The sequence below is a fragment of the Mycteria americana genome, chromosome 2, assembly GCF_035582795.1.
Source record: "Mycteria americana isolate JAX WOST 10 ecotype Jacksonville Zoo and Gardens chromosome 2, USCA_MyAme_1.0, whole genome shotgun sequence".
In the NCBI taxonomy this organism is placed as follows: Eukaryota; Metazoa; Chordata; class Aves; order Ciconiiformes; family Ciconiidae; genus Mycteria; species Mycteria americana.
Window position 1 is genome coordinate 153,299,322 of NC_134366.1, and position 27,132 is coordinate 153,326,453.

General features: G+C 35.2%; 1 protein-coding gene across 11 annotated transcripts in view; it reads left to right on the forward strand.

Moving 5' to 3' along the window:
- RIMS2 (regulating synaptic membrane exocytosis 2) overlaps positions 1-27,132 on the forward strand; it is a 495,218-nt gene that overhangs the window by 320,445 nt on the left and 147,641 nt on the right. For 7 of the 11 annotated variants that reach the window (XM_075495094.1, XM_075495097.1, XM_075495095.1 and 4 more), the window contains 2 exons: positions 3,069-3,225; positions 8,171-8,287. In XM_075495094.1, the coding sequence (XP_075351209.1) occupies positions 3,069-3,225; positions 8,171-8,287 (274 nt within the window). Of the gene's footprint in view, positions 1-3,068; positions 3,226-8,170; positions 8,288-19,331; positions 19,398-19,992; positions 20,101-23,285; positions 23,352-25,811; positions 25,875-27,132 lie in introns of all 11 variants that reach the window. The other 4 variants (XM_075495103.1, XM_075495092.1, XM_075495093.1 and 1 more) reach the window with 4 other exon arrangements.

Here is a 27,132-nt window from a genome sequence, read left to right on the forward strand (position 1 = left end):
GTTGCACAGTTTTTTTTCCCCTTCTTAAATATGTTTTAAGGCACTACCACAGTACTACCACTACCATTGTAGGCGCTGCCACCGTCGCTGATGGGCTCAGCCTTGGCCAGCAGCGGGTCCATCTTGGAGCCGGCTGGCATTGGCTCTATTGGATATAGGGGAAGCATCTAGCAGCATTCTCACAGAAGCCACCCTTGTAGCCCCCTGCTCTACCAAAACCTTGCCACACAAACCCAATACAATGTGTTTTCAGATTATGCCTTCCTGGAGATTACTTTCTATTTTCCCCAAATGTATCAACTTGTCTTTAAGGAGTAAAATCTTTCTGCCACTTTAAGACTATCTTTAGAAATTTTTTTATTTCTTGTTGCTATTTACAATACTTTTCAATTAATATAATCAGCAAAAATAACTGATAAGCCATTTTCCAGATTTTTCAGTTTTTTAATGAAAATATTAAACATCGTAGGAATACGTTGTTCACTGTGAAATTAGAAAAGATGTGGTTTCATTGTAAGGATGCTGTTTGCAATTAGTCATGTATTATAATAGTAAAAACCCAAGTCTTTCTAAATTATCCCAATTTCATTTGGGCTTCTCTACAGAAAATACGGATCTGGGGTATTGTTTTATTTCAGTATATGGTATGATATCATAGTATAATAACTGCTGGTTGTTTCAGTACATTTCTTACTCTGTACGCAATGCCTTTTGATCAGTTCAGTGAACACATAGCTTGTTGTCTTAGTGATATATGCCATAAATTAAAATCAATAAAATATAAAAAATAACACTTAAGAATAGAGAAAATAACTTCTGGTCTATCCAAAAACAGTCTGCAGATCTCTCACTTGGGGTCTTAACTCTCAGAATTGCTTATACCTCTTTTGCTCTCTGGGGTAGCAGATAGTGGCTACAAAGCTCCTCACAGGTCTCTTGTATTCCCTTGGTTGCCTTTTTCTTACCTGTAGAATTTTTCTTTTGATGACATCTTGGCCAGATTGTTCAAAGAACCTGCAAAATGATCCTCTTATTTTCCTGTGTATGATCCTCTGTGCTCTGCAGTGCCTTTCATGTTCTTCCAGCTTCTGGGCAAATTAAAATAAATATCTCGTATGTCCTTTCCCTGCTTTCTCTAGAAGTGCTGGTTTTATCAATAAGTAGTTCTCTGTACATTATTTTATATTGAGGACTATATTCATTTAGTGTATAAAACTGGAAAATATCTCATGGATTTGCTTAATTAAGAAATTTGTTATTGCTTTGTTACATTTTTTAGTTTAAGATTATTGAGCTTTCAGCTGTTACTTTAGCTCTTTCTGTTTTGGTTAAAGAATTGCAGAATTGCAGAGTCTATTTTCTGATTTGCAAAAACTTTATTCAGACATCTTTTATACTTCACTGGTTAGTGAACAACACCCTGTTTGAAACACAGATAAAATTCCCCCTGTCTCTCCTTTGGTGATTTCACCCAGAACTATGTTGCACTGGTCCTTACATACTTTATCAGTGTGTATGCTAATAAGTGTACTTCATACACGGGATAAAAGTCTGTAGTTCATTACTGACTCAGCTGAGACTACATGTAACATGACGTGATTGCTTTGAAGTGAGGAGAGACTATCTGACCCTCAGCACTGTTATATTAATGAAATGTAATGTAATGGTGATGTGCTATTTTTCCCTTTATGTACAGACATACATAGGAGGAAGAACTTATTTATGAATTAGAGTGGTTCATATATCCTTGGTCCTGAGGCCTTACAATGAATATGAATACTCAGTTGGAAGTATCGAACATTCTTGGAAACATAAACCGGACTAAATTAATGAGGTTTTGCTTAGGTGCTTACTGATCATTTTCCAGGAAAAAAACTATGAACAATATGGAGTAGAAGACCAAATACTCTTGGACTCTCAGAAGATTCTCATGGGAAAAGAATTACAGTTTTATGAGCCAGAATTTTTCCAGTGCCAGGTGGATCTCTCTAAATATTCTTTACTTGGTTACTGTCTTCAGAACAAAAAGTCAGTTATATCAGTTGTCATATAGCTACCAGGAGCTGTCTGAAGACCTATTTCTGCAAAACATTTTCATCAGATTAAGATTTCCAATTCTTCCATTTCTTGTCATCGTATATTAATTTCGTCCTCACAAAATTTGTGGAAGCTTCTTTGAAATTGCTGTATATCTGGTGTCTTTTTTTCACAGAGAGTACCGTACAGTGAATTCAACTTTTTCAATTAGATGCAGACAGTCACTTTAATGCATCCAGCTTTTTAAAAAGATTTTTCTTAAAAGCCTACATAAAATGTCCATGTGGTAGCCTTTCAAGCTATTGTAACTGGGAAGGCTTTTGCTTAGACCATTTATGCCTTCTATTATCTTAATTCAAGATTAGGTCCAGGATGTAAGCAGGTGTGTCTGTGTGGCCTTAGCTCATATATTTGTGAAGGAATCAAGTTGTTTAAGTTCAGAACCATGAGTGAAATCTGATGTTATTGAGTCATTGTTACTTTAATTGTTTCTGAAATACAAATCTTCTTGAACCCAAACTCTGTATTTCAGTAGTTTCCTATAGTAGTTTCCTATCCCAGATTTTTAAACTGAACTTTGGATTAGTTTTTAATTGTAGACATTTCTGTTTGAAGTATATTATACACAATCGTTACAGTACAATTTTAATTAAAAATGCAATAATCAATTTTGTATGTTATGCTAAGGAAAAAAGTCAGTTTTATTAGTTTTATTATTAATGCATCATATTGACCACTAATAAATGGTAAATTTGGATATTTTGATTATTATAAATCCCCAGTTATGGGTGCATGGCAATTTATTTCTATACTTTTAAAGTATAACTATAGGAACTATAGCTGTACTTAAATTAAGCATAACAACAGGAATCAACTTTACATATGTGGTTTTTATTACAAAAAACAAGAAGAAGACATGATAACATTCTTGATCAAATGTCATCTTTTATAATGCTTCTAACTACTACAGATATGGTAGGAAATTAAAAAGTGCAGTTTCAGATTCATTGAATATTTGCATTTCTTTTTAGATTATCGACATAATGGGAGAGATCTTCAAAGTTCAACGCTATCAGTGCCAGAACAAGTTATGTCATCTAATCATTGCTCTCGATCAGGGTCCCCTCACCGTGGAGATAGTATAGGACGGACTAGATCGTGGTCTCCCAGTGTCCCTCCCCCACAAAGGTAAACTGTTATTTAAGTATGCAGGTATATAAATTGAAGTGGTATTGATCCTGTAACAATACTGAGAAGAATCTCCAGACTTTCAAAATGGCAATGAATTAGTTAGATCTTATGAAATTGTGTAAAGCCAATAATGTTTTTTCTTACATTATACAGATGTGCAAAAATTCAGCTAATTTTGTCTTATTTTTCATCAAAAATCAGTACATTCCAGTCTAAGGAAAGAAAAATATTTCTCCAGATTTTCATTTTCAAGAGCTATTTAGAAGGTGCCATGTTTTATAGCATGTGATGGTTTGACATTTTCTTAGTGTTCATTTGTCAGTGGCTGTTTTCAACCCTTTTGTCCATGCAGGATTAAGGTTTTGGGAGAGCCATACTTCCTGCCTGTAGTAGCTTGCTTTCTACTATTTTTTTCAAACTTTTAAAGCATCAAGAAGAAAATGACACACATACAATCTCATACTGAAAAATGTCAGCTCCTGATCTTAGAAGGGCTCTGATAACTATTTATCTTGTGAAACAAAGATCAGGATATTTCTTCCAAAAGCTAGCCATTTTGGATAATGACTACTACTTGATTGAATATACTGTTTAAGCCAGAATTAAGAATTTTCCTGCATGGATAAGCTTTCTTATGAGGAAGCAGAAGGATAGATGTAAAGAGGAATGAAGCCTGTTTTCCAGCATTTTTGTCACTATGTATGGGTAGGTTTCCAGCTGGTGTAATTCAGCTGGAATAAAAGGAGAAGTTATTTTCTTTGCCCATAATGTTCACAATTCCCATTTAATACTGAAGATCTGGTATCCAATATTTCCTGTCAGGTACATGTGTCTATCCCTTTCTTCTACAGCCATTCTGATTCTCTTGTGTTCTGCTTTCCTTTCCGTTATTGTTGTTCTTTTTGTTAGCTTAAACTTCTCTTGAGTTCATATTCCCTTACTTATGTGTTTACTTACCATTTCGTCTAACAGATACAGGCTAAATTATATCCTTTTGCATTAGTGAGGTATTAAGATCCCAAATTATCCCATATCATCACAGACAGCTAACAGGCAGAAACTGTAAGTTTCTACTTGAAATCTAAAACCATATGTAAATACAGCCTGAGTTGAAATGAGACATAAACAGTAGACACAGAGGGGCCTATTCTGATTTCCACTATACTGATTTCAGTCTAAGTAGTTGCCTATGCTAAATCTCCTGGGGTTATTTGTCTTGGATATAAACATAAATGTGAGCAAAATCTCTTTGTGTGTGTGTGTTTGTGTTTTCATGTGTGCGTGCATACTGTGTGCATTTTAGGCAGAACTTTTACCCAGGCTAGTAATTAACAGTTGTATAACACCACTGAAAAACCTTCTTTTCATTTTCTTGTAGTTTTGCATTTCTTTACATTTATGAAATGTTTCTTGCTTCCTGACTTTCCTAAAGATAAATTTTTAAATATAATTCTGAACTTAGAGAGAAAAATGTTTCAGCTGCTTCTTATAATGTCACAATCAAATGCATTATTTATGTAATATTTCCCTGCCCACACACCACATCATTTCTTTGAGGACTTGTCGAGCCCAGAGAATTGCATTGCCAGAACTTGAGAGTTGGTAGAAAAGAAGCATAATCCTTGGGTTACAGAAATGTCTTTTTTAATTCTAATGAAAATCCAGGTGTACTCAGCAAAGCTATAAGCATTATTAATCACATTTGCACCATGTTTAGTTCAGTTTGTTATACGTGTGCTGCTACAGACATGTTCTAACCACAGTAAGCATGCTGCATGCCCAGAGGTCTCCAAATTACTGATTGAAGCCTTTGCAGGCAGGACCTCTTGGGTCATAGAAGTGCAAGTTGCTGTTATATTTTAGAAGCCATTTTGCAGTCCTCAGTCCTACAGGATTTTGTTAATAAACTCCACCAAAGCCACACTGCATAGTAGCTGACAAGAAATTGTTACTGCTCTTGTAATGTTTTCAGCTAATATATTTAATGGACTGTTATTCTCTCTGTAGATCAGAATGGAGTTTAGACTGTGGCAGGCACTGAACAACATCATGTTTAGTTTTTTCTAAGACTGTGCATTTGAAAAAGCGAGATGAAGGTGACTATAGAAAGTGGCTAAGCTGAAATGTTGTGGTAAATCTAGTAGGATGCTCATTATTCTCTACCATCACCACCTGCAATTACACCTTTTCACCTGCTTATCTGTTATCTGGTTGCTCCGTACATGTTCTGTCAACTGGAAGAAAGTTCCAAAGGAGTGGAGACATATGTTGTGAAAGTAACTTTTCTTATAGAACAAGTTTCACTGGAGAAAGTATGTCATTTTCTGTTAAATAGTAAATCTGGCTGACAAAGGCATCCTTAGCAGAGTGAAACAGAACTGAAATAGTAGTAACACTTTGAAGTAGAAGAAATACAGTTGTGTAGGATGTTAAAAAGCAGCATGAAGTCAGAATCTGATATTTAAAGAAATTTAAAGAAGAAATTATTTATTTAGCCAATACAGTAGCCAAACAATAAGCCAATAACACAATCTTATTGAAAGTGATTTGAGCAGACGGGATGGTACTGAGTTTTCAGGACTAAGGCTTATAATCAGACTTTAGGCAGGAGTTTTGATTGTGTGGGCAGATGGCAAAGGTCAGATCTTTGGGAAGTTTTGCAAAGAAATGACAGCTTGAGAAATCTTAAATATTTAAGTCAAAAGAAGAGATGAGTAAAATAAGATGATACTAGAGACAGAAAAAAATTTTTTTTTTTTTTTTTGAAACCTGAATGAAAAGGGAGACCCTGAGGAAAAGGGTGAGACAGAAACTAGAATTCAGAAAGAAGGAATGAGAATTGGCTGTTGGGAAAAGTAGAAAAGTTAACAAAGAAGAGCAGAGGAGCCCTGTCAATGTCTGTTTTAGAGTACAAATATATATGAAACAGTCCAATGGCAGGTAAAGGCTATACTGGATTTTCTATTATTTTGGTATAAATAAGGGGGTTAAAACACGTACAGAGAACAAGTTGCAGGAAAGAATTCTAGAGTAGAAGGTAGAAGAATTATACTCACTTTTAATATGGCAAATATAAAGTTTATTAGCCAGAGTAAACTTTATATTTGGCTTCATGAAAGCCAGAGTGGAGAAATGCTTTATGAGAAATGAAGTAGAGCTGAAGGCAAAAGTTTATGTGTAGTACAACATCTTCATAGCACTTACATGCAGAAACAAACAACAGCAAGGCAAACAGCAGTGAAGGATACACATACAGGTTCACTCTAATCAGGGACTGGCAAATGACAAAGGATAAGGATGACAGGTACCAGAAGGGCACACATAGTGACAAGGAAGGACACAGGAACTGAATGGTATAAAAGTGAAAAAAAATGAGGCCCACATTAGGGAAGACTGCAGGAAAGGAGAGGAGGCAGAAGAATTTATTGGTCTAAACTTTGAATTTGTGTGGAGGGAAGCATGCAAACTGTTATTTTCAAATCTATACAAAACAATTATGTTTTAATTATCCAACAAGTATTACAACTATCCTCCTATTCTTGTGGATTTGTTTTAAAGAGCAGAAAAAGTGAAGTTAGTGTGTATCAGTAGGTATTAATGGTTAAACTGTGAGTAAAGCAATTGATGGGAAAAGATTTGGTCTCAAACAGTACAAAACTGTAAAGGTGATTAGAATTATAGAATCGGTAAGGTTGGAAAAGACCTTTAAGATCATCGAGTCCAATCATAATCCTAACACTGCCAAGTCCACCACTAAACCATTCCCTAAGCACCACATCTACATGCCTTTTAAATACCTCTAGGGAGGGTGACTCAACCACTTCCCTGGGCAGCCTGTTCCAAGGCTTGGCAACCCTTTCAGTAAAGAAATTTTTCCTAATATCCAATCTAAACTTCCCCTGGCGCAACTTGAGGCCATCTCCTCTTGTCCTATGGCTTGTTACTTGGGAGAAGAGACCGACCGACACCCACCTCATTACAACCTCCTTTCAGGTAGTTGTAGAGAGTGATAAGGTCTCCCCTGAGGCTCCTTTTCTCCAGGCTAAACAACCCCAGTTCCCTCAGCCGCTCCTCATAAGACTTCTGCTCTAGACCCTTCACCAGCTTCGTTGCCCTTCTCTGGACACGCTCCAGCACCTCAACATCTTTCTTGTAGTGAGGGGCCCAAAACTGAACACAGTATTTGAGGTGCGGCCTCACCAGTACCGAGTACAGGGGGACAATCACTTCTCTAGTCCTTCTGGTCACACTGTTTCTGCTACAAGCCAGGATGCTATTGGCCTTCTTGGCCACCTGGGCACACTGCTGGCTTTAACGAAGCCTGCACTATGTGTACGACTTACACCTAATTAAACAGTTCTGTCTTTTTCAGATTCTATTCTAGTGACATTACAGAATACACTTTCCAGTGCAAAACAAGCATCTGTTGTTTGAATCAGATGACAATGTTTTCAGCAGGCTGCACTCTACCGTAACAGCCAGAGGTCCTCATTGTGTCTTAGTACAGTTTACATCTTTATAGTATAGCCAAACTCAAGAGCTCATGGAAAATTCTTTACAGTGTATGTTTCAGCTAGAAAGGAAATTTTCCTTGAAGGTACTAGTCTGGAAAGACCAATGAAATTTTTTCTAAAATTAACCTTTTTAATTTTAAAAAAAAAGTTATCCTCTAATTTCCAGAACAAGAAAATGTTGAAACAAAAGAAAAAACCCTATCCCTAGCATGGACTTGGGTCCTTTAGCACCTTTTAGCACCTTTTTCTGTAGGAGAAAATTTTTTTACCATGAGATTTAAAATTATGTGAGAGTAAAAGTATAAAAAGACAGGTCAGCTAACACATCTCATTACCACCATGTTTGCTAAGAATTGTCTGTACAAACCAGTGAAGGGATGTGGTCCAGGCGCACCCAGAACTCAGAATCTGATGTCTTTTATCCTTAGTCGGAATGTGGATCAGGGACCACGAGGGACTCGATCTACTCCTGCGCATTACAATACCCTGAACCGAATGGATAGACACCGTGTTATAGATGACCACTACTCTCCGGACAGAGAGAGGTAAATATCTGACTGGAATTAGAAACAGCTGTAGCCTACACTCATCAACGTGAATTACTTCAGCATGGCAGTTCACTAAAGTAAATAGCAAAATTACTCTACCTAATTAGATTAGCATTTCCCTACTCATTTTCCACTGGCTGCATGATATACATTAAAAAATATACAGTGCACACAAGGCTGACAAAACTATCAAGTTATCTTTGCCAAGAAGGAATCTGAAAAATCTATGAGAAATTGTACAATATAAAAGACAAATAGCTTAGTTGCCCTTTTTAATAAAAATATTTTTATGTACTATATTAATAAATTCTTTAAGTGCTGAATATCTTTTAAAAAATCTAACAGTAGATTTGGACATTTTTGCTGCTGAATAAAGAGGTATAAAAATGGATAATTTCAGCTCAGTATTAGTGTAATGCTCCCATTGGATACAGTGCAATTCACAGACATAACAATAGTATATTCTAGCACTGTGTCTTTTCTCAACTTTATGAGCCATTTTTTTTTGGGGGGGGGGGGGAGATTATGGCAATGTGTGTTAGAATGAAATCAGGGTCTTTGTGTTTAGAGGCACATCCTACCATGACTAATGCTTTGCCTAACGAAACTTCCAAAGAGTGAGCAGAGCTGTGGCAACCTCTATGAATTTTAATGATGTAAAAAAGAATTGCAGGCAACAGTTGGCTAATGTAGTTAATTTTGCTGAATTAATTGTGGTAGTGCCTTTGTGACATTAAAAAAAAATATTGATAAGGTCTTTCCCACCTCATTGTCTTCAGGTCAGAAAATCAAAAGAAAAAGCATTTGTTACCTTTAATTTTGAATATCTTCCAGCTTCTTATACACCAAGTTGAAAACCTGCACATTATAGTCAGAGAGGCATGATTGCTAGATATTGTCCCATTTCATAATTGCATATAGCAAGGAGTAATACAGATATATTTCATAATCTTACTGAGTGCTATGTGATTAGTATTTGAAGTTAACACTTTTACAGATAATTATTACAGGTTATTCCTCAAGTGATATCAAAGCACATAATTGGTGTTGCTAACTGTACTACAAAGAATTTAAGAAATCAGTGGCTTTTTGTTAGCAATATTGAACAGAAGAGGTGAATATGTCTTAAAAGAACATTAATGTGATGGTCAATGATTGTAAGGAATGTAAGACAAAATTCTTCAGAAAAAAAAATTGTAATTAAGTGTTCCTAATTAGGTAAGTTAGAAAAAAGAGTACCAAAAGAAAAAAAAAAGCATATCTATCCAAGTGATTTGTAATTGAATTTGGCCAAAAAGAAGTCAAATGGGAAAAAAAATTAAGATATTGAAAAGCAATCAAGTATTTATCATCCAGAATGTTAACTGTAATCATTACAAGTATAATAGATCATAGGTGAACCTCTTTTTTTCATTATACTGTTTAATATTTTATTTAAGTTGTAGAAAAGAAGAATGCTATTTAGTTGGCTCATGAGGCTATCTGATTTTCATACAGAAGGCAATAACTTAAGGATTCTGAGCTGTCTCCTTAAAAGAAAAGAACAGAATGCTTTTGGGATAATATTATGTTGATTTTTAGACCAGTCACCCTTGAAATAGGATCTGGACTTGTCCTTAGAGCCTGTATATGCCTTATGGTATGCTCCTGGGTTTGTTCACTGTGCGAGTTTGCTTGCTGCCTCCCAGATAAATGCATAGCAGTGAAAGGTGGCTTGAAGTACAGCACCACAATCTTTCCCCATCACTTCAATCAAATAACCCCTACTGGACTGGCTTGGCTTAGAGAAAGAGAATTGTTTTTTAGAATATGTCAGAAAAACAATGTCAGAAGGTTGTTGGTGATGAGATGATTGAATTTTCACATGATCATTCTAGATGAATAGGTATTTGCTTGTTAGGTGTGCTCTGAATCTCTGAACACAGGTTTATATGTCATCTGTATTTCCAAAACACACACAGAAGTTCTCCTGTTCATACATGGTGAGTGGTTGCCTATGTAATCAGACTGTTTACTAGTTATACCTCTATTGCAGCATACAGTTTCTGAAGCATATTGGTTTTAGGCAACACTCAAGAGAATAGCAAAAGACTATTCCCAATCATTTATCATGTTTCATATTCATTGTTAGTTTGACAGTGGTTTTATGAATGGAAAGATTATTAGACTTCAAATTTTGTTAGTGAATATTTGTGATACTGTCTGTGTTACATAATAAAAAACAATGGTGTGTACACAAGTCCCTAAAGTAACTCTTCAATGGTATTGATTCTGAAAACTGCTGGAACTGCAAGCAGTTTGGAGAAGTGGAAAAACTGAACCTTTGTATAGGTTTATAATCTCTCTACTTGTCATCCTTGTTTTGTTCCACACTTACCTCTGAAAAAAAAAATCACACTTTGCTTTCCCACAGCTCTGATGGTTTGTTGTTTCCATGCTCCATTTATCCCTTGGATAAATATGACATATGAATGATTATGACCCAATACAGCCCCAAGTTCCATAAGATCTTTTCTCTGTAACAGGATAACCTTGTAAACTTCAGTTTGGCATGTTTTAGTAAGCTCTCTAAAGCAGACTTTTGCCTCACTTCAGAAACTGAAACTAGAGAAAATGTTGGAAACAGCCAGATTTGACCTCAGAGTTCTATATTTAAGCTATCAATATAATTGGGTCAATTAGAGGAACAATGTGAGCATCTTAGCATAGTTCCAGAAACAAGACATCAGCCAAAACTATATCTGTGTATTACTTTCTGAAAGATATGTCAGCAGTTAACAACAAACACCAAGTGTAAGGAAATTGTACTCACGTCCACAGCTGTAACCAGCTTAGATACTATTTACCAACTATTAGTCTAACTACATTCTTTATCCTAGACATGCTCTCCCTGAGGCATGAAATTGCTAATGGTGAATTTAGCATAGATGTAGTAGGCCAGAGCATTCAGAGAATGCCTGACTCAAATAGCCTTGCAGTGGAGACATATGAGAAAACTCCTAAAGTATAAATGTTTTTCTACTAAGCACTTAAAAGAAAACAAGAGAGAAAAAGCAAGTTAAATTTTGGGTCTGCTATCTCTTCATCAGGACTATTGCACAGTTTCCATTTTAAAAAATAAAAGTTATTATTGGCTATGTAAAAGTAATGGTGTAGTCATAGCCATGATTATTTAAAGAAATATTCTCCATTATCTTTAAATCACTTCAAAGACGGTGTCTTGATATGCTGGGACTAGCATGACTATCACACCACTATTACTGAGAGATGATTTCATTAGCACATTTAAATACAGACCTTCTCTTGAACACTTTGTTTCATGCTGTTGAAAGAAGTTTTTTTTTAAACATGTCTTAAAGTAAATGCCAAAATACATGCCAAAAATTCTGGTTACTGTAATCAGACCAGCGAAGACCAAAATACTTCACTACCATGAGTCTGCTGCATGTTAGATAAGATGCCATTTAATTAGCTGCTTCCATTATTTAACACAAAATTAAATGTGGCCAAGAGCAATATAAATTCTACAGTTCTAAAAGTCATCTTACATTGTCATTTGCTTTATCTATAAGTAGCAGGCTCCTAATTCAACATTGTTAATAGCTAGGTGCCAGATTAGGTCAAACTAGGAAAAGAGTTTTTTGAGACATTGCACCATAGTAAAACCCACAAAACTTAACAGATAATTTTTTTTCACATTCTTTATTAAATACACAGCTGAATAATATGTAATTAAGTAGTCATTTATCATTTACTTAATATTTTACAGTACAATCATTTAAGTGTATATTACAGATACAAAGATACTATAGAGTAGAAAGGATACCTGATGCTTTATGCGGAAATTCTGGGATAACATTTTCAATTTTTGGTTGTGTATGTCATATGGGTACATACCCATATGTGGGTATGCAATGTCATAATTTCTTTGCTTCTTCAAATACCCAGTAAAGTAAAAGAAATGCATTGCTGAAAAGCTGCTTATAGCTACGTTATAAAATGTATGCATCAACTTAAATCTCAATAATTGCAGCGTTTCTTTAAGTTCTTTTTCTCCTTTCAAAATTTTACCATCTGCATTAATAGTATATTGCGCTTCATAATTATTTTGTATATCTATGCCTACAGTTGCAAATAAAAAACATGCTAGAGGTTGTACCAGTAGGGATTCCTGTAAGTAAGACTGTCCTACATTTTCCATTAACAGAGTTTGTTTTCAGTTACTTATAATGTTACCAAATACAGTTTCCTCTCCCAGGGCGCTCACTCATGAGCCCTAATAGATTTAACTGCTGAAGGGATTGCAGTCTGAGCACACTGCCATGCTTTAACCTTGCAGTAAGGATGGCAGAAAGGAGGGTTTTTTCTCTTTAGCTGCTGTTATTTACAGTGGGCATGTTACTTCACAGTGAAATCACTGTTAAATTGCACAGTTATCTGCACCACCCACCTGGTGCCTCCATGTGTCTGCTGAAGGATGGTAACCTCCAACAGAGGGATGGAGTAGGAAGGTGGCAAGAGACATGCAGTCTTGCAAATGTAGCTACATCTGTAAAGGCTCATGATTCAGAACCTTTGAGCCGAATTAAAACACAAAGAAACAACAAAAAGTCATGGATACATTCCTCAGAATAAAAGGCACGTACAAAATGCCCATGTTAAAAATAATTCAGTTCTGATAAAAGACTTCAGTGTTAGGCCCTTTGGAGCAAGGACTTAAAATACATTATGGGGAGTATTGTGACAATGTGATACTGATTTTCTTGTTGAAAGTCATCTTGATTGAATGTGTGTCAGTTCACAGATCCTCTGCTGATAATTGCTATTGTTTCACAGCTAAAGTCTTCAAACTGTCAGTTGCAATCAGTTTGAATATTTCTAGGATTTCATCTATCCCAGGAGATAAGCAGGAATTTCTATACAAGTGATGTGACAAAAAGCATCCATACCATTATCGGTGGAAAAACTGTTGATGTTTATACATAAAGAAAATTCGTTCTCCTTTAAAAAAACTAAACTATATAATAAAACTATTCTGTTAATCTTTTCTGTGAAATGTAGCAGGGGAAATTATATAACCAATGTTTTATTCTTGAATGGCATTTGCCATTTTCTGAAGGTTGAGAGCTTGACTTCACATTTTGCGTAGATTTTAGGTGTGATTTCCCAGGTGTTTATGAAGCAACATGGAAAACATTCTACCACAGAGCACATTAACTCCTGCTTTGTTCAGATGAGAATCTAAACTTTTAGAACCATATCACTGGCCTCACTTGTTTGGAAAAAGTAACTAGTTGTAGTAGTGACTTACCATTGTTGGAATGAGTACACTGCTAATAGGAAGTATAGCACACCTTTTTCCTGAAGCCACATAATTTTATTAGTTCCAGCCTCCTCTTCCCTTGAGCAATTCTGCACTCAATCTTGCGGTGCTAACTTGATCCCAGGCCCAGTTTTTTACTTCATTCCTTCCCACAGTACTTATCCTAAATTTCATATGCCAGCCCTCTCTCTTTTCCCTTCTACCACTTTCAATGGCTCTTTTTCCCCCTAAATTTCCAACTAATCGATCCAAAGAACTACCTATTTCTTAGTCTGCAGTCTGATTAAGCTAATTACCATTTTTTCACGTTGCTAGATTTTCAGAAAATTGTAACTTGAAAAGTTTGGGAGTATTTGGTTAAAGGCAAATTCATACCACTAAAAAATTATATTTACTTTTTAGCAATCAATAATTTCATGCTTGTCATACATTTAATTTGCTATTTCAATTGAAAAAGTGTAAAAGAGTGTTACTAGAAATGGAGGATAGTAGTGTTGCCCATGATACAATGTATTACTTAAATTACAGTCAGGTAATACACTGGAAGAGGCTGACTACAAGAATAGATAAGCAGTAATAGGATGATAGCAGTTTCTTGAGTCAACTGAGTTTGATTCATGCAGGCTCTAACGGTGGAACAGTCTTGTTTTGCATTCAGAATTATTTATGGGTATTCCAATAAGCACAACATTGTCAGGATGTAATAGTACTCCAGTACTTCATCCTTTCCACAGAAATTCTTGGGAGTCAACTTCCTACTCTAATAGGGAAGCTGGAATGTTAATCAGATAGTGGGACCTGGTCACAGAAAATGACACTTGAAAGGAATAGATAATCTTCTAATGCCTCTTCTTCACTATTGAATAAAATATCCCAAGCAGTAAAGACCAGGTTAAACTCCCCTTGCACAGTAAGAAGAAGAGAAAGGTATGCCATGGGTGGTTCAAGTGAGGCACTCTGTTTATGTGTGTGTGTTTTCAAGTGTGCTTCTGAGACTGTTCTGGTATGTCAAGCCTGTTCCTGGTACTAAGTACGTCCAATTAGGCAATCTAATTGGTCACTGAATCACTGATCTGTCTTTTGTTACTCTGTTGATTCATTGAATTTTTATGAAGGTGTAAGGAAATGGACAAATAGGTGAGCAATATCAGAAAATTTTAAGTCATCATTTTCTGTTCACTTTAAAAAAGGAAAGTTACCATGTTTGCCTGTATGTCTGGAATCTTGTCAGAATAGTGGAAATCTGTTTTCACCTGATGCAAGGGTGTGTGTGTGTGTGTATATACATCAATTATCATTTTGCAAAACCTATAGTGCTGCCTTATCAGATTAATGTCATTATTTTAATATAAGTGAAATGAATTGCTGCTGCAAATTTTCTGTCCATGCTATCTGTAACAAAATACGTAATGTTTCAGAAATCTGTGAGGATGCATACTAATATTTTCATTTTAGCATACCATCATTTGATATCCTTCTGTCATTGACTACTATAATGTAGCAAGTAAGGAATGTGTGGTAAAAGGCTAGAAGTCTAAATGAAGGTTGCCAAAAAAAAAGTATCTTGGAGTTCTTTTGTCTTTTTAAAAATCTGCTATATATAAACCTTGTCCATGTCTCCATGGTCTTCCGAGCATTCCCATCTACATGTGCATATGAGATCATGATTTTCATGAACAGCTCAAAAGACATGTTTATTTTAGATGCAGATCTGGAACATTTCTGGAGTTCTTTTGCACTTAGGCAATGCAAAGCTTAATTATTTTACTGCATTATGATTTATTTACATTATGATGTTAAATGTTTTAGACTGGCTATTAGCCAAATGAAAGTTGTGTATGTTTCAGTTTTGGACACTGCGAATTAGGTATGTCATAGGCATTTTTGGTGTTCTGTTGTTAACATATTTATAAAAACATAAAGAATTTATTTTAAGCTAAATACATAAAGTATTAACAATAAAGAAATAAATAGTGGAGTATTGACTGGATGCTCAGAAGGTAGATGACATTTAAGCCTTTTGCTCTGTGTGTTGAAATACGTAAAGCACAGAAAAATATGCTGCCTCCTAATGTGCATACTATCACGTTTTGACCTATGTGATGTCAGTCATTCTGTCTTCCATACAGATATGACATGCACCTTTCCTTTCTTTTTTACTAACCATGCATATTTTATGGAAAATATTACTGTACTTTAACAGAAACAATTTCCAGACAAAGAGACACACATGCTTACATGAATCATATATCTATAATTATTATTGTTATATAGTTAGAGATATATATGAAAATGCACAAACATCGTTAGGTTATATATTCTTGATTTATGATGAATGCCTTGTACCCTAGTAAGTTACTGCATTAATTCATGTATAGAACTGATTTTTCTTCTTAATGAATTCAGACATAATCTTCTCATTTTTTATGTTGCACTTGTAAGAACATTTTATAGTGACTTATTATCTATTATGAGTTAGCATGGATAACATGGAGTCTAAAGAATAGGGAAAGTATGAATAGCGAGTAATGCCAGAGGATCAGGTCAAGTGTAAGCTAAAGCTTACCTCACTTCTCTATACAGACAAGCAGAGTTCTGGGTGATGAGAAAGCATATTTCAAACTTGTTAAAAGTTGTTACATATCAAACTGTATAAGTGGTTGTATCTAAATGCCAGCTTACTCTGATTCTGAATTCCTGAATTAAAAAAAAAAAAAAAGAAAAAGGCTGAACTGCCTGCCATACATTCACAAGCAAGAGTCTCAGATCTTGATAAGAACACTAGAGCTCTGAGTTTCTAGAAGTATTAGGACAAAACTTGATACCAGAGTTTGGGCACTTAAAATAGTTTAGTGGGGATTTGAAAAGTAGTTAGGACTCAAATGCTAAGCAGAACATTAACTGATGGTGTTTCATTCATAGAATCATAGAAACGCAGAATCATTAAGGTTGGAAAAGACCTCTAGGATCATCTAGTCCAACTGTCAACCCAACACCTCCATGCCTACTAAACCATGTCCTGAAGTGCCATGTCTACATGTTTTTTGAACTCCTCCAGGGATGGTGACTCCACCACCTCTCTGGGCAGCCTGTTCCAATGCTTCACAACCCTTTCGGTGAAGAAATTTTTCCTAATATCCAATCTAAATCTCTCCTGATGCAACATGAGACCATTTCCTCTAGTCCTATCGCTAGTTACTTGGGAGAAGGGACCGACCGACACCCACCTCGCTACAACCTCCTTTAAGGTAGCTGTAGAGACCCATAAGGTCTCCCCTCAGCCTCTTTTTCTCCAGACTAAACAACCCCAGTTCCTTCAGCCACTCGTCACAGGACTTGTTCTTCAGACCCTTCACCAGCTTTGTTGCCCTTCTCTGGACACGCTCCAGCACCTCAATGGCTCTCTTGTAGTGAGGGGCCCAAAACTGAACACAGTACTTGGGGGGTGTGGCCTCACCAGTGCTGAGTACAGGGGCACGATCACTGCCCTACTCCTGCTGGCCACACTATTTCTGATACAAGCCAGGATGCTGTTGGCTTTCTTGGCCACCTGGGCACACTGCTGGCTCATACTCAGCCAGCTGTCGACCAACACCCCCAGGTCCTTTTCCACCAGGCAGCTTTCCAGCCACTCTTCCCCAAGCCTGTAGTGTTGCATGGGGTTGTTGTGACCCAAGTGCAGGACCTTGCACTTGGCCTTCGTACAAGCAAGTGAAGGGAACATGCTGTACAGTAAGTTAAGCTGCTTGCAAATAGCAATTACATTCCCATGAAATTTGTATTCTGCAACACATGTTCTTCTTGAAGTCCTAGTTTTGTTTAAAGCTTTGCTCTTTAAAAACTGGTTGAATATATTGTATTTATTGATGTCTTATATTTTTGAAAGACTATCAAGAAAACTTGTCAACAATTCACTGGAGAGATAAAAGGGGAAGTGAAAGTGAATTGTTAACATTAAAATGTCATCTACCAGCTGGAAACACTTAATCGCTTATTAATACTAATGTAATATTTGCAAGAGTTTTGTGGTGTTCATTCTAGGGTTGCATCTAAATCATTTAAGGGCGTATTCATGTGGATATAGCCTGCGAATGTCACCACGTAGTGCTGAGAATAAGGTGGTATGCAGTTGTTTGCCATCATCACATGTATCATAGCTGCTGTGGGGTAGACTCCTACATTTTTATTTGATTGTTCTTCCTGTGGGAGTGCATATATTCTAAAGCAAATTTTAAGAACATGATGGAATTATTTTTTAATGCTTCTTGGCAGCATGCTGACTGCCAGGCTGTTATGGGTAGACTACTTTTGATACTCAGGTCTGTGCATTAGTTTAAGAACCCTAATACTTTTTGCAGCCCCCAGCGTAGTCCTATGATTATTTTCTTAATTGTTAGTCCTTCTGAGGGTCTCATCTTCAAATTTTTGGTGTACCGTGTCAAATTGGGCCCTGTTGAATTGTGTACGGCTCCTCATTCTTGTAACAAATTGCAAAGTTTAAATTGCATAATCAGGGACTTAAGTTAGAAGCTTTTTATAGTAGTAACTGTGCTTTTGCATGTATTTGACAAGAAGTGAGCACAAAGGTCTCTTGTACTATATATAATTAACCTAATATGCTTATAAAGAATATTTACATGTGGCTGATGATACATTTTATCCACATGCAAAAGAGGCAAAGATAATAAGTTCAGGTAATATAGCTACCTGTAACAATGTGTTTGATTACTAGAAAATCATTAATTATAAGCAAATTAAGATATGAGAAATAAAAGCAGAGGATAAACCTGAGGTTTTCCATATTTCTTGGGAAATCAGTTTACACTTCCAATGTGGACTTTTGTGATTAGACATTCCTTTAAAATACCCCAACTTCAGAGGAGCTGTAGACCAATCCTTTGCATTCTAATAATTCCTTGTAAATTGGAAGAAAAAACGACTTTCAAAACCATTTTTCCTGTACTGTGTGCATATATTTATACTAGAAGAGAAATAACGTTCTTATATTTTTGATAATTGGAAAATATCTAGTGCTGTAACAAATATATTTAAAATATATAAATTTTGACATTTTCAAAATATAAACAATATATAAATATCTTGTTTATATTATTTTGAAATGCACTAATTTGTTTTTTGACATATCCTGTTACAGATGTTATATCTCTTCATTAATTATTTAAATAATAACAAGGCTTTCTTCTAAATTAATCTTTTATCACAATAGGATAAACATTAGGAAAACACATGCAGAAATGGGAAAGCTCTGGAGCTAGCTATGTGGGGACAGATTTCCCAATGGTGGTAGCCTTTCAGACAGACTAGGTAAACCTCTGCTAAAGATATTATTCCTACTGAAGTTATCACTGCCTTCAAGCAAGGGAACAGGCAATCTGACTTCTTGAGATTGCTTTCAGGCAGAGATTTATACATTTTTTCCTCCTAACTGAAATAATGTAGAAAATCCCAAATTTTAGCTATCGGCTTGATCCATAGTCTCCTACTGGCTTCCTAAAATAAATGTGTGAATCATCTAGATAATTTTACCTTTAGAATTGTATATCAGATTTCTAATTTTGTTAATAATTTCAGTGCTCTACACAATGCTTTTGTAGCTCCTGTATTCTAGATTTTTATGTCTTCTGTTGTGTGATGTGTATCATTCCTTCTCCATCTTACTGTGTCATATTTGTATTTTTCTTTCTGCCATCTACTCAGTCATTATGTTACTTTACCTCGTTCCCGGTATACCCAGTCCACAGATCACCATTACAGAGATGCCAGGTATATGTTTTCCTCTCTGTGACTTTGTGTGGATAATGCATGTACTTCTAGGTACCTACATGTCCACTTCCATTTTTATTAGTCTGTGTGTAGTGGTAGAAAACTTAGAAGTGTTGAGTTAATATCAGCATTAGCTTTCCTAATATAGTGTGTAGACAAACACTGGATAATTCTTCATATGTTTCATTTTTTAAGCATTTTTCACTGCCAGTAGTCTATAATTGGTGGTCCATGAAGATGATGCTATATTTATATCATTCTAATGTCTTTTATAAAGTCAATAAAGAAAATTATTTAAATCAACAAACATAAATACCTGCTAATATTGTGATTTTCATATACCGAATGTCAGACATATATGGCTGTGTTAAAGGTTACAATAGATAAAACTGGAGTGATACCTTTCTCATAGTCTCAGCTGCAGGCCAATATACCTTAATTTTTAAAAGTATTTTTGCAAAATTCACCAAAGTTCCAGCTGAGTTTTCTTCCAGTGTTTTGTTCTGTTGCTGACATTGCTTGCTTTTCATGTTGTTTTGTCCTCATTTCATCTTTGTTTTGCTTTTCATTGTGTTCACCCTTTATGTTTTGGCAGCCAGGATCACACAATGTATCCTCTATTTTGTGAAGATGCAATCAGATTACTTCGCTCCCGTAAGATGTGCCGTACCTATTCTGAGGGTGCTTACTATGATCTTGAGAGGTATAATTGATGTGGAGCGTATCATTAGCTCTGCCACTTATACTTTGACAGTACTGTGGTTGGTTTCCAAACTGAGAACGTGATTATGTTTTATGTGTTTATCATGTGAAGATGTTTTATAGTACTCTGTGAGTATGTATGCATCTAAAACTGACTTCTCGGGACTATGAGTAAATCCCAAGAGAAGCTGAATAGTCTTATAGAAGTCAGTTTCATAAATTAGGTTACATGGATATTGTATGTAACTGTCTTTCTTTGTATAACCCATATTTTTGCTGGAATTTTCCAAAGTGCTTATAGTACTTATTATTCTCTTTGAAATAATGAGGAAAAGCCTATCTACTTCAAAGTACACAGAAACAGAGTCTTTCTGAAATCTCAGACTTTGCTTAACTGAAAAATAGAGTGAAAAGTAAAAGTATATGTTGTAGATATTTGTATAGTGCTTATTCTGTAATTTATGAGTACTTGTATACATTCACAATACCTGTGTGTGATTACAGAACATCAGAGTTCCTATTTATATATGAAATATATGGCAGAGAGAAGTTGAGCCCATAATAATTTCTATGAAATAAATGTATTTTAAATACAATGGCTCTTAAGAGATGTAAAAAGACATGCTGGCGTAGTATTGTGATTATGATATTTTCAGAAATATTGCAAAACAGCAAAAAGTCTACATGGTTGTGTGTGAATAGAAATAAGTATATAAATGTGATAAACTGCGAGCCAATAAAAAGGAAGTGGTGGCTTCAGATCTCAAATAGCAGATATAATGGTTGATACGGCTATTGCTTTACAAGAGGGGCCATGTAAAATTTTCCATAGCAAGAACTAAAGAACTCGTGATATAGTAACTTCATGGCTGCCCTCTGGATATGAGTTCCTCTGAGAAGTTTGTTAAGGTTTGCTCTGGATTCAGATTGTATATAACCTTATTTTTAGTAAGTGTAAAACTACTTCTGTAAAGGGAAAATGTGACAGTACTGCATAAAGATGAAAAAGCTGGGATGGAGTAAATCTTTTCCCGGGCTTTATTGAAGAGAAGGCTATTAAAGCTAATTCCTCCTGGGGTCAGAAAAGAAAATCCGACATGAAGTGGAATATCTCTAGCTCACTGTTAGAACAGTATCTTGAGATTCCTTGGGCCTAGGAGCTGATCCTGGATTCTCTGGTCCTCTTGAATCCAGGCTGCCTGTGGGTAACGTTAGTGTTCAAGTTACTTGAGTCATCTTACCAGATACGAACTACTACCCTCATAGCCACTATCATTTTTCCTAGTTTTTCATCCTTTTTGTCTTTCCATATTCTGACAGCAGTTCTCTAGGTGTTTAAGGACCTTTTAAAGCATAATCTTTATCCGGTTCCTCCTTATCCATTGAAAAACACTAAGTAATTTCCTCTTCCTTATCTTATTTACTGGAAATATATGAAAAAAATTACTTTTTAAACAATATTTCCTCATTTATCTCTACACTTTTTCCCAGTTTAATGCTTACTGTAAATTACATTATTTTTGTAGGTCAAGGTGTTAGTCTTGTCTTCTTAGTTCCATCTGCTTAATCAATATCATCTTGATATCAAGCAACCACCTCTCTTCCTGTCTTTTACTTTCATTTTTTAAGCATGTGAAATAACTTTCCACTATTCATCAAAATAGCAACATTGTTCTGCACAGTCCAGCATTCAGGGAAGAGTCTCTCATGTGGGACAGAGAGTTTTATATCTTACATCACTGTGAATCTGCCAGTGTGGGTGTCCTGCAGGCAAATATGTCATACAGATACATCAGTCAAAATTACTTGCCTTCTTTGTAATTCATGGCTCCTTTCATTGCTTATCTTGTAGTCATTCACAGCCAGCCCATTAACTCTTGTGGTCTCTTCTAGCAGTTTTTTCTTTTTTTTCCCCACAGAGTGACTACTTGGTTCTCTTTCATCTTTTCTCTGCTTTTGTTTCAGTTTGTTTCAGTTACTCTTTATCAGATTTGATAGTCTTTAGTTCTTTAGTTCTAGGACACATTTACATTATCAAAAACCTTAATTTCTGAGTTCGTTCTTAGGCTATGGCACTCATAATTTTGTCTTCGTGATAGTTCCCCCCTTTTGAAGAGGTCCAACTGTTTCCCTCCCAAAAGAAACAGAGGGGGCATTGACAAGATACTTACTCCAGCTTACGCTGAAGAAAGACAATGGACACATGCAGCTTCAGTGACTTCAGTGCCCTTTGGACCTGGGGCTTTCTCAAGAACACCCTGCTGCTCAGTACTCCACTCCAATTTTCCTTGATTCTTTAATGTGATAGTCAGCATGGTAGCACTAACTAGTATCAGTTCACACCGCTGCAGCTACTCAGATTGAACATATATAAGACATCATGGTTGGACATGTAGAGCTTTACTTACACTTTTATTTACATCCCCTAATTCACAATCCTACAGAATTATACAGGCTTGTTCATGATTTGACAGTCACCCAATTTAAATTGGCTGACATACGTGTGTTCTCAATGACTGAGTAAAGTTCTCAAGATTTTTATCCCAATTGTTTTTAAAATTAAAATACTAGCAGCTCCTCCCAAATAAAAATCTGCTGAAAATCTCACTGTATGAAATTCTTTCTCAACTTACCTATCCCAGAGCTCAGCTTAGTCACTGAGAACACCACACTATGTGCTATTTTCATTTTTTTTTAACTTAGTGTTTGAGGTTAGTGTTTGGAAGTCAATAAAAGCTGGTTTGTGCACATTTTGTGCAGGATGTGGGGTTTATCTCAGGCAGAATTTCTGTTGCTTCAGTTAAGGAAACAAAATTTTGCTTCCACTTTGTTTTCTGACTTTCATTTTAACAATCAGAAATTTTCTGAAACCCATATCCTATTTTTGGTGAGATTTCTCAGTTGCTGAAATACTGTTTTCCTATTGATGTAACTTTTCACCCCTATGAAATATGTGTGGGTTGATCAAGTGTTGTTAATATGTTGTTAATTATTTCTGAATATAATTTGAAAGTAGAAGTTTAAAATGACATATATTTGAAAATATACGTTCAGAATATACTGCTGAACTGTAGATAAATGTGCTCTATGTTCATCATTATCTTAATAATACAGTGAGGGAAAACATAATGAAAGAAGCACCCTTTAAAATGTCTGAAATATCTGTGCTGTTTATTCCATATTCAGGAGGACTAGGCAGGAGAGAAGAGTGCCTAATTCATATTATGACGACACAACCTATACTCCTGAAAGGTATTTTAATTTATATAGTAAAAATAGATAAAGTTGAGTAATACATTTTTTCTGAAGTGTAGTCTAAAATTTTTAATTGGCCTAGACAAATTATATTTAAATTTACAGTGCACTTTATGCAGTATTTCTCTAAATACAGAACAACTAATCTCCGTAGTTTTAAGTACCTCATTTTCTTTTAGCCCTCCATTAACTTGACTTTGGATTTTTTTTTAAGCATAATTCTTAACTTGAAAAATTTTTTATTCATTAAGTGTGGGAGGAGAACTGAATAGTACAGAGGAGCTAGGTACAGCTGAAGGTTTCTTCCCCACTTAACGGCAGCATATTTCTAATGGCTAACCTTTTCAGTCACTAGGAGTGATTATAGGACAATTTAGAATCCTCAATTTCATTCTTTTAATAACCTGAGTCACTTAAGAAGGCCCTCAGCTTTTGACATATTACTGCCCATATTGACATAAAAAAGGACTAACTGAATGCCTTCAAATTGATTTTGGGTGCTTGCTGTGCTAGGACTAAAAGTACGATTGTTCTTCTTAAATTTTGATATGCATATAGGGTATCACAGTGAACATAATATAACTAAAATCTGATGTGTAATCTGAAAACTTTTGGAGTGTCTCTGGAAATAGTTATTTGATAACAGCATTTCATGTTTAAAGAGCTAGGCAAAGTCCAAAAAGAAGGAAATCTGAAGAAAGAAGCAAGTTGATGTTCTTCTCCCTTTGTACAATTAGATCTTTTATATTTCTCTGTCCATTTTTAAGTCATTGTCTGATTTTTGTCTGCAGTAGGGGAGCAGGTAAAGTAGGGATTATTTTCTAATAGCAAGAAATTTTGGTTTTATTTGATTGCTATGAATAAATACAGTGATATTTAACAAAAAATAAAAGTGCACTGCAATTTTAAAACCATGCTTATGTATTTATGGTGTCTATAATAAAGTACTTTTACAGAAGAATCTTACTTAAAATACTGGCTAATTGGAGAGACTGGCTTCAATTTTAAGGATACGGATGATCAGGGGAGAGTGTAAAGATATACCTGTCATTCTCCAGCTGTATTCTAATTTAGATTGAACTAAATCTAAATCTAATCTAAAACGAAATTAGATTAAACTAAAGTAACTTTCATCCAGTTGTTGATCTGGCTACAAACAATGCAAAAAAAATGCCATTCCCTGTACCATCCAATTTGATATAGAAGAAACAAGAGCAGCTGAGTGACATTCACATATACTGCACTCCATACTGTCTTCCCTCAACATAATGACCAGGAAGTGTGGGGTTATTTAGTTTGTAAACATATTGCAAAACCTCAGATTCTGAAATCTGAGATGTTTGGAATAAAAATGGAGTAATGCAAAAAATATTGCTGTGATTCCCAGGAACAAGTTCATGTCTACTCTTGGCTAAGTGTATTCAAGCCATTAAAAAGTTCATCCTGCAGACTTTGGCTAGGATTTTCAGTACAGGTGAAGGAAGGTTTATATCCAAGTTGATAATATGATGGTCCCTCGATCTTTTCTGAAAATCCCTGCCTTGGTTCTCACTCACTGTTATGTAGAAATCATTGAATAGTGGGACTATTGAAATTCAAGGGTTTACCCAAGCGAGATCCTGAAAATATGGAACTCCAGAGATCCAGCTGAAACTCCTTAACCAAATATTGGATGATTTGTATATACTCAATATACTGGAGTAATGACACATAAACAGTTTATTCCCTGCTTTCTGAAATGAAAGCAGCTTTTTTGTCCCATTTTTTCTTTTCTCAGTAGTTCTGCTTAAGATAAAATATTTCTACATGTGTTTTATGTTGTCCTCAACTGATTTACTGAAATGATGCTGCAAATGTTTAGGTAGCCCAGGTTCAGTACCTGGAAGAATAATACAGGTATAAAATTTAATTAGTTTTCACTGTTTGATCAGAGTGAAGTGAGTTTTCTTCTGCTTCTTAAATAACTGTAAAAACCAACCACCCTATCAAATAGAAAAAATAATACATTTGAAAAAGTTAGATATTTGAAGTGAAAAGCAGTATTTTAAACTATTGCTACATAGAATGTTATTTTTATTAATGTTATATCTCCACAATTACTTTTTAATTATTCCACAAACTCAGTAGCCATTGAAATCATTAAGACTTTTGTGTAAGAAAAGACAAGGGATCAGTTAGTCTTTATGGAACTCAAATTCATGGCTAAACTGCTGAAAAGAATAAAGGTGAAATTTAGAATTATATCAGGAAAAATTAAACATAATTTGCTTGGTTTTTAATTTAAAAAGATATGGTTTTCTTCATACCTTAGAGAAAATAGGAAATGTACACAATTATTTGGAAACATTTGGAAAGCTTCCCATTTTTTGAGAAGTGGTCATGTCATATGAATTAGAGTGTTATTAATAATATATATGTTCCTTTGTAACATTTCTTTATTTTAACTGCATTGTAAAGGTGGTACAATGGTGCAAGTTCATGGGCAGATCATATAGTCAATGGTTCAGCTGAAACTTATGGGTAAGTAAAGAGTGTAGTGTAACAGATATAGCTAAAATGTATTTCTAATCTTTATAATACGAGTTCATTTATAATTGTACCAAAGTTATTCCTAATAAGTATACTTTTCTTGATGTCTTTCTTTCTTGACTCAGGACTAAGGCACATTTATGTGCTAGTCTTTTTTCCAAGATTAAGCTGTTTTATTCAGTTACAAATAGAAAAAGAACATTAATTATGTTTGAACTATTTTTAAAACATGTTCTCACTGTTCAGGACTGCTTTAATGAAAAAAGGCTTTTTGACTGATAATACCTGCCTACATTCACAGTGTTGGGGAATGTGTCTCTGAGACCTAATACTTTTTAGTTTTAGAAATAATCCCAGTTCTGTCTATCCTATCTTCCTGTGTGATTGATGCATAACCCATGCAACGTGCTGTGTACCTTACAATCTTCAGTTCTTCCCAGCTGCAGTTGGCTCCTGACCAAGGGAGCACACAGATTTTCCTTGCTATTAGTTCTTTGACTTCACTGCTTCTCCCTCATATTATTCTTGCTCTTGCAACATTTTTCTTCTTTATTTTTACTTACTTCCTTTGTGAATGTGCACAGAGCTTGCTTCTTTCTGCCCTTCTGTATCTTGTAAGTAGGAGCTGGACTATGCCTGTGGCATATTTTGGCTGACTAAAACAAACAAACAGATGGTGTGGGTCCAAAATGCTGGTAAATCCTGAAGTTCTTAAGTGAAACTCCCACAGAGTTACCAGGAACTTTTCCTTGATGAAGACTAAGAGTTACAAAACTGTATCTTAAAAATATTTGTTGTGAAATTACACAAAATAACGCTACACATTGGTGTCTCAAATGCTATAATTTTGTGCATACAAATACTTAATAACATGTAAATTGTGCATGAATATTGAATTTATTACTTATTAGTAAATTAATTACTGATCATACTTTGATTTTTTTGTTTCTATTTATTCTTTTGTGGTGATACAAGTCAATATATCTCTCTGGAGAAATAGTTATGTGCCTAAAACAGATCACTGGAAGGCTATTAGACTATACTCAGCTGAATATAGCAAACCATATAAAATGATACTATATATTGAAAACAGAAGATATATATATATATATATATATATATAAGGGATTAGTCACAGTTCACCTGCAGTCCTAAGGCTATTTAAATAAAATTGTGATTTATATTTGTCCTGTATATGTTGACTAAAACAGGAATTCTGTTTAAGGAATTCAGAGACTGAAGGAGAACG